The sequence below is a fragment of the Hemitrygon akajei genome, chromosome 8 (genome assembly GCF_048418815.1).
Source record: "Hemitrygon akajei chromosome 8, sHemAka1.3, whole genome shotgun sequence".
In the NCBI taxonomy this organism is placed as follows: domain Eukaryota; kingdom Metazoa; phylum Chordata; class Chondrichthyes; order Myliobatiformes; family Dasyatidae; genus Hemitrygon; species Hemitrygon akajei.
This window is the reverse complement of record NC_133131.1, coordinates 176,235,321-176,249,895: the sequence shown is the minus strand read 5'-3', so window position 1 is coordinate 176,249,895 and position 14,575 is coordinate 176,235,321. Positions and strand designations below refer to the sequence as shown.

The window sequence follows — 14,575 nt, the reverse complement described above, 5'->3', positions numbered from 1 at the left end:
CTGCTTCTACCTCCACGCCAAGCAGTGCGTTCCAGGCACCCACCAGTCTTTGCGTTTTAAAAAAAAGAACTTGCCCTCACATCTCCTTTGAAATTACCCTGTCTCTCTATCTATGTCTCTCATAACCTTATAAACCTCTATTAGATCTCGCCTTAGCCTCCACTGCTCCAAAGAAAACACCCCAAGCTTGTCCAATGTATTGTTACAGCATATGCCCTCTAATCCAGGCAGCATCTTAGTAAGCCTCCTCTGCAGCCTCTCCAAAGCCTCAACATCCTTCCTATAATGGGTGACCAGAAATGTATGCAATACTCTCGATGTGGAGGAGGCCACTGCTCTCCAAAAAAATAGAAACATTGCTGTACGTCTCAAGTTTGCAAAACACCAGCTGGATGTTCCACATCGCTTCTGGGACAATGTTCTGTGGACAGATGAGACAAAAGTTGAACTTGCTGGCAGAAATGCACGTTGCTATGTTTGGAGGAAAAGGGGCACTGCACACCAACACCAAAACCTCATCCCAACTGTGAAGCACGGTGGAAGGAGCATCATGGTTTGGGGCTGCTTTGCTGCCTCAGGGCCTGGACAGCTTGCAATCGTTGAGGGAAAAATGAATTCAAAACTGTATCAAAACTTTTTACAGGAGAATATCAGGGTGGCGGTCCGTCACCTAAAGCTTAATAGAAGTTGGATGATGCAACAAGACGCTGATCTGAAACACAAGAGTAAATCAACGACAGAATGGTTTAAAAAGAAGAAAATTTGTATTTTGGAATGGACAAGTCAGAGTCCAGACCTTAATCCATTGAGGTGCTATGGCATAACCTGAAGATATGCAAGGTATCCCAAAAATAATGATGAACTGAAATAGTTTTGGAGCAATGGTGTAAAATTCCTCCTTGCTGTTGTGCAAATCTGACCAGCAGCTACAGGAAACGTTTGATGGAGATTATTGCTGCTAAAGGAGGTTCTACCAGTTATTAAATACAAGGGTTCACATACTTTTTCCAACCTGGACTGTGAATGATTAAATAATGCGCTCAATAAAGACATGAAAAGTACAATTATTTGTGTGTTATTAGTTTAGGCAGATTGTGTTTTGTCTGCTATTGTGACTTAGATGAAGAACAGACCACATTTGATGAATAATTAATGCAGAAAACCAGGTAATTTCAAAGGGTGCAAACTTTTTTTTTCAACTATATGTCATGAAGTTTGTCACTGGTGGAACATACAAAGTCCTTACGGAGAGTGGCTGGAATTGAACCCAGATTGCTGGATTCGTTAATCGCTACACTACCGTACTGCAAAACATTGTGGTGAAGTTCCAGTCAGGGCCCCCAGACACTGTGTGGATGTGAGTCTTGTCCCACATTTCACAGCCTCTTGCCCAGTTTACAGTCCCTGGGTAATAACACATTCACCCTACCCAATCTCCGACTCTCAGAATCAGAGTCAGCTTTATTATCACTGCATATGTTGTGAAGTATGGTGTTTTGTGGCAGCAGTACGGAGCAAGGCACAAAATATACTCTCAACTACTGTAAGAAATATATATGTTTATTTAAAAAAGTATTGTAAAAATAGTGAGGTAGTGTACCTGGGTTCAATGTCCATTCAGAAATCTGATGGTGGAGGGGAAGAAGCTGTTCCTAAAACATCGAGCATATTTCTTAAGACTCCTGTATCATGTCCTTGATGGACATGTCCTGGGTGCTGGATGCCATTTATTTGAGGATGTCCTCAATACTGGGGTGGCTAGTGCCAGTGATGGAGCTGGCTGAGTTTATCACTTTCTGCAGTGCTTTCTGTTCCCGTGCAGTGGCCTCTCCATACCAGACGGTGATGCAACCAGTTGGAATGCTGTCTGTGGTACATCTGTAGAAACTTGCTAGTCTTTGGTGATGTACCAACTTTCCTCAAACTCCTAATGAAATATAGCCACTGTCTTGTAATTGCATCAATATGCTGGGGCCCAGGATAGATATTCAGAGATGTTGGCACCCAGGAACTCGAAACCAGTATGGGAAGTGGCCGAATGGTGTGGAAGGATCAGAAAGTGTGGCAGGCTGGGAGACTGTTGCAAATTCAGTGATCCACATGTCTAAAGCAATGTTCCCTCTTCCTTTTTCCCCAGTCTGAGAGTCGGAGTGGAGGACGCCACCTCTTCTGCCACGATTCTTGTGAAGATCTTTCCCTACGCCACCATCGTCACATTAAAGCAACAGGTAATTAACCGCTGGTTCTGTGCTTGGGGGCAGCTTCAGGCAGCAATATTGCTATATTTCTTCACTATTCTTGGTTGGTGCGGCTGTAATGAAACCCAATTTCCCTCGGGATCAATAAAGTATGTCTGTCTGTCTGTCAACTGGGAGAATGTTGGAATTGATCAGTCAGTGATCGGTAGCAGAACATTTTGAAGAGTGGGTTACAAAATGGAAATATGTTTGAGAAAATTATTGGTATTGTTGGAGGAAAAGACTTTATTGGAGACTTTATTTTGGCTTTTACTTCTCTTATAGCTAGGAGGGCGCTCTTGCTTCGAAGGATGGTTATAATCAATGGTTACAGGATGTTATGTCATGTTTAAATTTAGAGAAGATTGATGTTCAGTTTTTGAATCTAGCCAAGACTTTTATACATTGTGGGGACCATTTCTGAGTTATTTTCAAAACCTTTGTTGTTAAAATTCAGATGGTGGTTCATAATATATTGTATTATATGATAAGGGTTTTTCCCCCTCTTGCTTTCCCTAACAGCTCTGACTTTGGTAGTGGGATAAGATTTTTTTTCTGTATAACAAAATTATTATATTTCAATATTATGATTTAATTTAATTTTTATGAATACAGGGTTTTGTGATTGTAACTGTATTTTTAATACAATGTATTTGGTTTTTTTTACTTGTATATCTTCTTGTGCTCTGCATTCCTTTTGCAGAAACTAATAAAAATATTGAAAGAGAATATTATTATGCAGCAGGCTCAATCCATCTTTTATCCTGCATTTATAAGACAGTTAACAGGTTCCCTAGTACAATAAAAGTCATAGAATCATAATATAAAAACAAGCCCTTTGGCCCATCTAATTCATACTGAACTATTAGTCTGCCTACTCCCATCAACCTGCACTAGGACCTCAGCCCTCCATACCCCACCCAACCACATACCTATGCAAATTTCTCTTAAATGTTGAAATCAAACCAGCATCCACCACTTCAGCTGGAAGCTTATTCCACACTCTCAGCACGCTCTGAGTGAAGAAGTTCCCCTTCATCTTCCCCTTAAACGTTTCGCCTTTTACCCTTAACCCATAATCTCCAGTTGTAGTCTCACCCAACCTGTGGAAAAAGCCTGATAAGGTGGACTCTTGTTATGGCCTTGCACCTTATTGTCTTTTGCTGTAGCAGTGACACTTTATTCTGCATTCTGTTATTGTTTTACCTTGTTCTACCTCAATGCTCTGTGTAGTGATCTGATCTGTATGAACAGTGTGCAAGACAAGCTTTTTTGCTGCATCTCAGTACACGTGACAATAATAAACTAATTTGCCGTTCTCCACTCCTCGTTCGGGCTCCCTCTTGCCCTTTTCTTCTACTTACCTGCCCATCACCTCCCTTGGGTTGCCTTTCTCTTTCTCCCACCGTCCACTGTCCTCTCCTATTAGGTTCCTTTCTCAACCCTTTACCTCTTCCATCTTCCCCCTCACCTGATCTCACCTCTCACCTGTCATTTTGTCTCCCATCTACTTGTTCTGGCTCCTGCACCCCTCCTTTCCAGTTCTGATGAAGGATTTTGGCTCAACAGTTATCCCTCCCTGTAGACCCACTGAGTTCCTCCAGCATTTTGTGTATGTTGTTTTAGATTTCCTGCTTCTGCAGAATGTTTTGTGTTTGCCAACTTACCAGCAGGGAAATGAGTCTTTTGGTCCAAGGTGTCCCCGCTGACCAGTGGTTAGTCCAATTTGGCTGATATCTTTAACCCTTCTATCCGTGTACCTGTCGAAGTGTCTTCTATAAGACACTGGTGGCGAATCTATGGCAGGCCTGCGTAAGATGTCGCGTGGCATGCAGTGTTCCCCCTCGGTCCATTAAACTCCACCTATAATATGCTAAAATGCTTCACTTATTTCAATCTGTCTCTGTTGTACCTTTAATAATAGTAAAACAAAAATAAACAGAAATTAGCAACAAGACTCGCAGTCAAAGTGCTCGAGGAGCTCAGCAGGCCAGCCAGGATCTATGGAGAAAAGTACAGCGATGTTTTGGGTTGAAAACCCTTTGCCAGGACTGGAGGGAAAAAAGCTGAGGAGTAGATTTAAAAGTGGGGGGAGGGGAGAGAGAACCACCGGGTGACAGGTGAATCTAGATGGTGGGGAGGGATGGGGAATGGTGAAGCAGAGATTCAACAATGAACATCAATTTCTCGAACCAGGTAATGCCCCCCCTCTCCGTCACCATTCCCTTTTCTCTCTCTTACCTCATCTCCTTGCCTGACCGTCACCTCCCTCTGGTGCTCCTCTCCCCTTTTCTTTCTTCCCTCTGCCTTCCTGCCTTCTGGCTTCTGACCTCTTCTATCAGACTCTCCCTTTTCCAGCCCTGTATCTCTTTCATCAATCAGCTTCCCAACTCTTTACTTCATCCCTCCCCCTCCCGGTTTCACCTATCTCCTTGTGTTTCTCTCACTTCCCCCCCCCCCCCCCACCTTTTAAATCCACTCCTCATCTTTTATTCTTCAGTCCTGCTGAAGGGTCTCAGCCCGAAACATCGACTGTACTTAGACGCTGCCTGGCCTGCTGAGTTCCTCCGGCATTTTGTGTGTGTTGCTTGGATTTTACATCTGCAGATTTTCTCGTTAGCAACAGGACTCGTCCTTTTTCCTTATATAAAAAAAAGTCCAGAATAATTGTTACCAATTCATTAATCGGTGGTAATCTCTGCTCAAAATTACCATGGCACATGAGAATTTTTTTAGGGAGATTTTATAGACTTATACAGAATTATGAGGGGTATAGATAGGGTAAATGCAAGCAGACTTTTTTACTGAGGTTGGGTGAGGCTACATCTGGAGATCTTGGGTTAAGGGTGAAAGGTGAAATATTTAAGGGGAACATGAGGAGAAGCTCTGAACTCAGAGGGTGGTGAGTGTGGAACGAGCTGCCAGAGGAAGTGGAGGATGCAAGTTTGAATTCAGCATTTAAGAGAAGTGCTATGGTCCCAGTGCAGATCATTTTAAATGGTTTGGCATGGACTAGATGGGCCAAAGGGCCTGTTTCTGTGCTGTACTTCTCTATGACTCTATTATCATCAGTTTAGTCACACGCTCTCAAAAAGGTTCACTGTCCCTGTTTGGACAGATACAATTACTTTTACTATTAAAGTTCTTGTTGATAAAAGGGAAATGCTAGATATAGTCATATAGCACAGAATCAGGCCCTTCAACCTAACTGGTATATACTGATCAAGATTCTCATCTGTATTATTCCCATTTGGTGGCATTTGACCCATTCCCCTTTAAACCTTTCCTGTCCATCTCCCTGTCATCTTTTAGTATCTTTTAGATGTTGTCAACCAGTTCCTGTGGCGGCTCATTCCAAGTTTGTATTTTACTTAGTGATACAGTGTGAAGTTAGCCTATCCAGCCCTTCAAGTCAATCTGTGTACCCCCCCCCCCCCCCAAACAAATCTGATTAACTCTAACCTAATCATGGGACAGTCTACAATGACCAGTTAACCCACCCGGTACGTCTTTAGACCGTGGGAGGAAACATTCCACAGGGAGAATGAAATGTCTCCTTATAGAACTATCCCAGAAGTGAGCTCCAAAGTGCAGAATACCCCGAGCAGTAATAGCACCATGCTAACTGCTACGCTACCAGGGCATACCACCCTCTAGCTGAGAAGTTGCCCCCCCCCCCAGGTTTGTATTAACTCTCTCCCCTCTCACTTTAAAACTGTGCCCCCAGTTCTTGATTCCCCAAACCTGTGGGGAAAAGGTTTGTGTGTGTTCTCCCTATCTGTGCCCTCATGATTTTGTACTTATCTATAAGATCACCCTTGAACTTCAGTGAAGAATGTCCCAACCTGCTCATTCTCTCTTCATTTCCTCAAGTGCCAACAACATCTTCATAAATCTCCTCTGCACTCTTTATAGCTCAATGGCAGGGTGACCAAAACTGAACACAATATTCCAAATGTGTCATCACCCTGACTTCTATACTCCATGCCCTGACTGATGAAGGCCAGCGTGCCTGAAGGCATGTTCACCACCCGCTCCATGTGTGACATCTCTTTCAGGACACCATTGTCTTAGCAACAGGCACAAGATGCTGGAAGAACTCAGCACATCAGGCCAAATCTATGGAGAGGGATAAACAGTTGACTATTTGGGCCGTGACCCTTTACCAGGATTGGAAAGGAAGGGGGCAGAAGCCAGAATAAGCAAGTGGGGGGGGGGGAGGAACGAGTATGAAAGCAGGTGAAATGTGAGACCAGGTGAGGTGGAAGGTGGGTGGGCGGATGAGGGGGAACGAAGTGAGAAGCTAAGAGGTGGGAGGTAGAAGAAGGACTCTGATAGGAGAGGAGAGAGAAAGTGGGAGAGAGGGAAGGGGTGGAACCAAAGGGAGGTGATGGACAGGTGAGAGGGCAGAATGGGAAGAAATGACTATAAGTAAGAGAACTCAATGATCATGCTAATAGGTTTGAGGCTACCCAGATGAAATGAGGTGCTGCTCCTCCAATATGTAAATGGCCTCCTCATGGCAGTAGAGGTGACCACATGCTGCCACAATGGAAGGGGAAGTCAAGTTGCAGTGGGTGGCCAGCAGGAAATCCCACCTCTTATGGATGGAGTGACATGTTACATCCCTGATATACGTGGATTTCCATTGCAATATTAGCCAGAAGTGCCAAGGCTCTTTGACCATGAAATTTCCTGTCACAAACCCCACAGCTTTACTGTTGGCCATTGGTCACCCTGTCACCTCAAGGCTCGGTTGCAGACTCTGTTTGCTGATGCTTCTCTACACTGCTGCCTTCAAAGGTGCTCCATCAGTGAAATGTTGCTGTTGTTGGCTGTGTGCTAGGTGTTCCAAGATTTTGGATTCCACCCCAGCGTCCAGCGCTGGATCATTGGACAGTGCCTGGCGGCTGACCACAGGACTCTGAGCTCGTACGGGGTGAAGAGGGATGGAGACCCAGCCTTCCTCTATCTGCTGTCAGCCAAGATGGCCGGCCTGCCACGGCATCAGTACGAGGAGGACCAGGCCTTTGCTGTCATGTCCAACGGGGAGCCGCTCACCGACCTCTTCAGGAGGGAGAGTCTTCCGGCCAGTGAGAGGAGGAGTTGTAACACGTTACCAAGCAGATTACCTACAGTGAAAGGTGCGTCACCTCATCTAATCCACAGGGTTAAAGTGCGGTCAACAGGTGTCTCTCTGGAACTGTAGAGCAGTACAGCACAGATACAGGCCTTTGGTCTAACCAGACCATGCGGATCAAAACGCCCACCCAGCAAATCCACTTCATTCTGCCCAATGAAGGCAGAATGAACTTTCCTTCATCGCTCCAAGCCCTGCCCTTCATGTTCCTAACCTTCAATGGTACCGTTGTAAGTCTCTCTGCCACTTCCTCCAGCATCTCATTCCATACACCCACCACCTCTCGGTGAATGATCTGCCCGTCAGGTCCCTTTGAAATCTTTTCTCTCCCACTCTAAATCTGTGCCCCCTGGTTTTGAACACCCCTACTGAGGGACTGTAGCTGTCCACTTTATGTTATTTAGAGACACAACACGGTTGCAGGCCCAATTACAGGATTGTGCAGAAAATACGGAGAGTCTGCAGAGAGGTATAGATCGGTTAAGTGATTGGGCAAGGGTCTGGAGTACAATGTCGGTAAATGTGAGGTCATCCATTTTGGAAGGAAAAATGGAAGAGCAGATTATTCTTTAAATGGTGAAAAATTGCAGCTTGCTGCTGTGCAGAGGGACTTGGGAGTGCTTGTGCATGAATCACAAAAGGTTGGTTTACAAGTGTAAGCAGACTATCAAGAAGACAAATGGGATGTTGGCCTTCATTGCCAGAGGGATTAAATTTAAGAGCAGGAAGATTATCCTGCAACTGTACAGGGTACTGGTGAGGTCGACCAGGTTGATTTCAGAGATGAGGGGGTTAGGCTATGAAGAGAGTTGCCTGGGATTGTACTTGCTGGAATTCAGAAGAATGAGAGGAGAAGCATTTAGAATTATGAAAGGGATAGATAAGATAGAGGCAGGAAAGTTGTTTCCATTGGAGGGTGAGACTAGAACTAGGGGACATTGCCTCAAGATTCAGGGGAGAAGATTTAGGACGACGATGAGAAGAAACTGCTTTTCCCAGAGAGTAGTGAATCTGTGGAATTCTCTGCCCAGTGAAGCAGTGGAGGCTGCCTCAGTAAAAATATTTACAAGAAGGTTGGATAGATTTTTGCATAGTAGGTGAATTAAAGGTTATGGGGAAAAGGCAGGTAGGTAGGAGATGAGTCCATGGCCACATCAGCCATGATCTTATTGAATGGCGGACGGAGCAGGTTCGATGGGCCAGATGGCCAACTCCTGCCCCTATTTCTTATGTTCTTATATTACCTTATTCTAGACCAACACACTGTGTAAGTGATCTGTTCTGTATTAAAAAGTGTACAAGACAAGCTTTTCACTGTAACTCAGTACATATGACAGTAATAAACCAATTTCAATTGCATCTTTAAAGACCCCATCGACCAGGTCGTGCCCTCTTCTCATCGCTACCATCAGGGACGAGATACAGGAGCCTGAAGACACACACTCAGTGATTCTTCCCCTCCACCATCAGATTTCTGAATCCATGAAAAGTCCCTCATTATTCCTTTTTGTTCTGCACTATATATTTATTTTTGTTATTTATAGTAATTTTTGTCTTTGCACTGTGCTGCTGCGGAACAAATTTCTCTTGGTTTAACTCTGATTGGAGGTGTTACACACTAGCTTCAGAAAGGAGTTGGTAACTGGTGTGTCTGTGTGTGTCCCAGCAGGTGGAGTAGCTGCGATGCAGAGGGAGGGAAGGATGGACGCCAGTAACAATGCCCAGTGTCTCAATCTGGAGCTGCTGTCACATCAACCACTTGGCTCACAGGAGGCAAGGAGCCAGCCCTTGCAGCAGCCTTCTCCCATGCTGCGGCCTGTGCAGGTAGGTACCCTCAAATCCGGGCAACATTCTCGCCGTGTTAATGGTCACTATTCGGCCTTACCCCTCATGCTGACCAAGTTGCATTTGGCTCATTTCCCTCTAATCCTTTCCTAGCCATTACCTGTCCGTGTGTCTTGTAAGTGTGGAGAATGTTGAACCCCCCTCTACCTCTCCCTCTGACAGCTTGTTACCGAGATTTTCTGGGGATCTGTAGGGGACTTTCACCAAGGGAGTGTGAGTCTCTGGCACACACTCGGGAGAGAGTTGTCGATGCTGGGTCAAGGACAGCATTTACACCAGCAAGGTAGCGTAGTGGTTAGTGTCATGCTTTACGCCGGTGACCCAGGTTGAAACCTCGCTGTTTGTACATTCTCCCTGTGACAGTGTGGGATTCCTCTGTCACATTCCAAGATCTACGATAAGTGTTAGGGTTAGTAAGTTGGGGGCATGCTATGTTGACACTGGAAGTGAGGCGACCCCTGCGGGCTGCCCCCAGCACACCCTCAGACTGTGTCTGTCATTGATACAACCAACACATTTCACTGTAACTGTAATAAATAAAGTTAATCTAATCTATTATAAACTTGAAATGCTTATGTGTAGAAGTGCTGGGAGACGGGTGTCCAGTGGTCGGCATGCACCTGATGGCTGAATGGCCTGCGTCCGTGTTGAGTGGGGGTGGAGGAAGCAGACACGAAGAGGCGAATGCCCTCCTCCTGCTCCTGTTGATGTTGTAAGGTGACGGTGTTCTCTCCAAGCCTCCTCGATCACAGAGTGTTTTTTCTTTCTGTCTGACAGAAAGGTTGGGCCTGCGCACAGTGTACCTTCATAAACAAACCCACGCGGCCTGGCTGTGAAATGTGCAGCAATCCCCGGCCGCAGGACTACGTGGTGCCGGAGGAGTATGCGCTCGGCGACAAGGAGTTCTGTCGTATGCTGCAGGAGGAGGCGTTGCTGAGATCACAGCAGGTATAGTACAGCACAGGAACAGGCCCTTTCACCCACAGCCAATTAAATTAGTAATCAAATGGCTGACTAGTCGCTTTTGCCTCTATAATGGCTATGTCCTTCCATTTACCTCACATTCCTGTGCCGATTTAAAAGTGTCTCCAATGTCTCTGTCTGTACCACCACCCCAGGCAGCGCATTCCACTCACCCACTTCTCTGAGTAAAAAAACTTGCCCCTCACATCTCCTTTGAAATTACCCCCTCTCACCTTCAATGCCTGCCCTCTGCTATTGGACAATTCAACCCTGGAAAAAGATACTGTTTGTCTACTCTTATCTATGCCTTTCATAATTGTATAAACTTCCATCAGATCTCCCCCCAGCCTCCACCACTCCAGCAAAATCAACCCGTTTGCTGGTTACAGCACACACCCTCTAATCCAGGCAGCATCCTGGTAAACCTCTTCTGCACCTTCTCCAAAGCCTCGACATCCTTCCTATAATGTGGTGACCAGAACTGTATGCAATATTCCAGATGTGGCCTAACCAGAGTTTTATAAAACTGCAACATAACTTTCTGACTTTTGAACTTAATGCTTTGACTAATAGAGGCAAGCATGTGAAACTATCTTCCTGAACCATACGCACTGGCATCTACTGGGCTCTCAGAAATGCCCCCTAGCATCCCACTAATGGCGTATGTGTTACCCAGCATCCATTGCAGCAATAAAACCTCCCTATCACTGGATTGGAGTTGAGCCTGCTATTATATAGCAACAGTAACAGGTCCTCAGGAGTGTGTCAGTGCCTGGAAAATGATCATGGTGTTTAGAGGTTGTTATGTGCGAGTGAGGTGGGTGATCTGTGCTCAGAGTGAATATCAAACAGTATAGCTCAGGAACAGGCCCTTTGGCCCACAATGCTGTGCTGAACTAATCTAAATAGTAGTAACAGCTTCTTCCCCTTCACCATCAGATTTCTGAGCTGCCCATGAACTTACTTAATCCCATCACCCCTGAGGCCACAGACAGCAGCTCGCCAGAGCCCTCTGTCCTGATTCAGTGTTTCACACTGTCCCCAGCTGTAGCCCATCTTCTTGGTGTCAGATCCTTACTCTCCCAGGGATGAGGTCTTCGGAGCTTCTGTTGGTGTTCCTGTGACTGGGCTTTTACAGGATGGGCTCGCTAGCAACTAAAAAATGACATTAAGAAGGAAAAGATGGAATATGAAAGTAAGCTAGCAAATAATATTAAAGAGGATACCAAAAGTTTCTTCAGATACATAAAGTGTAAAAGAGAGTTGAGAGTGGGTATCGGACCACTGGAGAGGTGGTTATAAGCCAGTTAGTCTGACCTCAGTGGTTGGGAAGACGTTGAGAGACGTTTGTTAAGGATGTGGTTTCGGGCTACTTATAGGCACATAATAAAGTGTCGCATAAGGTGTAGCTTGTTGCTTAACAAGCTATGAGCCCACGATATTACAGGAAAGATTCTAGCATGGATAAAACAGTGGCTGATTGGCAGGAGGCAAAGAATGGGAATAAAGGGAGCTTTTTCTGGTTGGCTGCCAGTGACTAGTGGTGTTCCACAGGGATCTGTGTTGGGACCACTCCTTTTTACATTATATGTCAATGACTTCGATGACGGAACTGTTGTCTTTGTTGCAAAGTTTGTAGATGATATTATGATAAGTTGAGGGGCAGGTAGTTTTGAGGAAGTAGAGAGGCTGCAGAAGGACTTGGACAGATGGGGGAATGGGCGAAGAAGTGGCAGATGGAATACATGGTGGGGAAGTGCATGTCATAATAAACTGACAGAACAGACTCAATGGGCCAAATGGCCTAATTCTGCTCCTATATCGTATGATCTTATGCTCAACTCTCCTCCTTTCGCAGCTGGACTTGTGTCTGTCCATGGCAGAGTTATGAACACAACATCGTTATTCCTTTTCTTTGCACTAAGTGTACAAGTTACAGTAATTTTTTTGTCTTTGCAATATACTGCTGCCACAAAACAAATTTCACATCATATAAGCAACTGCTAATAAACCTGATTCTGGTTCTAAACTTGTGCCAACAGGCCACAGCAAATTTCAAAAATGAAAATGTATGCAGTGGATAAAGTTGATCCTTGAACACTGTAATTTCCAATCCCTGGGTGACAGAAATCTGTTGATAAATTGTTGGATAAGAAGGGAGCACGAAGTGTGGGGTCACTGCAGGAAGGTGGCGCAGGGATCAAGGCTCAGTGCCAGGAATGTGAATAGGAAAGGTATAGAGGGATACAGGCCAAACCACGGGGGGCAGATGGGACCAGCCCAGGTAGGCACCTGGGTCAGTATAGTCATTGAGCTGAAAGGTCTCTTTCCGTGTCCAGCAGGCACAAATGGCTCCTCTTTCTGTTTGCTGGTGTTTGTAGTTTCAGGGACAGAGCACAACGATGTGTGTGCTGACAAATTCTCAGTCTGACAGTACACCCATGTACCAGACTAACTTTGCTTGTAACCAGCTGGCAAGCGGGCCTGTGTGTCCCTGATGCACTCTGATTGTTGCTCTTAGCCCCAGTGAGCATTAAATCTCTACCTTGGCACTTTGAGGTGAGCAGATTCTTAGTCACAGAGTCACACAACATCGAAAACAGGTCCTTTGGTCAACTTGTCCTTGCCTACCAAACTGCCCAACAGAGCAATCCCATTTGACCCTTATCCTCTAATGGATCTGTCCAAGTGTTTAAGTTTATAATTGTACCCACCTCTGGAAACTCATTCCACATGCCCACCACCCTCTGTGCCCCTCACATACCTTTTATTTATTTGGAGATACAGTGCGAAATGGGCCCTAACAGCACTGCCCAGCAGCTATTTTACACGAGTCTGAGCACAGGACAATTTAGAATGCCCTGTTAACCTACTAACTGATAGGAATTTGCAATGTGGGAGGAGGCCCACGCGGTCGTGGCGAGAATGTACGAACCTCCTTACGGACAGTGCTGAAGTTGAACGAATGCCAGTTCCCTGAGCTGTAACGGTGTCACACTAACTGCAACGCTACTGTGGGGCCCAGGTCTTTCCCTTCTCACTTTAAACTGAACCATCTGAGCCCCTACACTAACTGCAACGCTACTGTGGGGCCCAGGTCTTTCCCTTCTCACTTTAAACTGAACCATCTGAGCCCCTACACTAACTGCAACGCTACTGTGGGGCCCAGGTCTTTCCCTTCTCACTTTAAACTGAACCATCTGAGCCCCTACACTAACTGCAACGCTACTGTGGGGCCCAGGTCTTTCCCTTCTCACTTTAAACTGTACCATCTGAGCCCCTCAGCATTTTATAAACCTCTACAACAGGGGGTCCACTGACCCCTTGCTTAATGGTATTGGTCCCTGGCATAACGGCTGGAAACCCTTCACCCTCCTTCACTGCATGAAAGAGTCACTATTCAGCTTCTCCTGCAGACTTCAGCCCTCCAGACCCGGTAACATCCTTGTGAGTTCTTCTGGCACTCTGTCCAGCTGAATGACATCCTCGTAGCTGGTGACCAGAACTGCACACAATACCACCAGTGGAGAATCACTGTGACATGATGTCCCAACTCCTGTACTCACTGCCCTGACTGGTGAGGGCCTTCTTCACCATGCTATCTACCTGTGTCCATTTTCAGGGAATCATATGCCCACACCCCTCAGTCTCTCTGGAGTGTTTGATGGCTGTGGCCTGTACTCACTGGAGTTTAGAAGCATAAGGGGAAATCCCATAAACCCTGCTGAATATTGAAAGGCCTAGATGTGGAGAGGATGTTCCTACGGTGGGGATGTCTAGGACCAGAGGGCACAGCAGCAGAATGCAAGGAAGGCCCTTTCGAAGAAATGAGCATGAATTTCTTTAGCTAGAAGGTGGTGAATCTGTGGAATTCACATGCAGGCCAAGTCACTGGGTGTATTTAGAGGTTGATGGGTACTAGATTAGTCAGGGTGTCAAAGGTTACAGGGAGAAGGCAGGAGAATGGGGTTGAGAGGGATAATAAATCAGCCATTATGGAATGGTGGAGCAGAACTTGACTCAATGGTCTTAATAGACACTGTATAGGACAGTCTCCAGGCTCCTGCCATTCATTCATTCTCCTCTTGCTTTTTGTTTGAATCAACAGGAGAAAGGAAGAATGGAGGCGTGGTTGCCCACTTTAGACCAGCTCAAACTGACCCCGGCAGGGACTGACAGGCTGCCGTCTTCCAACTGACCTGCAGCTCCCCTCACCCATCCACTGGTGCCGCGAGGAGGGAGGACGTTCCCAGCTTTCACCAGTACTGAGACTCTGAAGCTGCCCCCACATATCAACCTCAGCAGGCAGCCCCAGCACAGGGCCGCATGGATGACCCACGCGCTGCTGAGAGCTTTCAAAACCGGCCGGCACACAGCCTGTATATTACTC

At 45.9% G+C, this 14,575-nt stretch overlaps 1 protein-coding gene across 1 annotated transcript in view; it reads left to right on the top strand.

Annotated features, from left to right (window-relative positions):
• LOC140732474 (ranBP-type and C3HC4-type zinc finger-containing protein 1-like) overlaps window positions 1–14,575 on the top strand; it is a 219,914-nt gene that overhangs the window by 30,548 nt on the left and 174,791 nt on the right. The window contains 4 exon segments of the mRNA XM_073055181.1: window positions 2,138–2,228; window positions 7,084–7,381; window positions 9,047–9,201; window positions 10,000–10,170. Coding sequence (XP_072911282.1) covers window positions 2,138–2,228; window positions 7,084–7,381; window positions 9,047–9,201; window positions 10,000–10,170 — 715 coding nt within the window.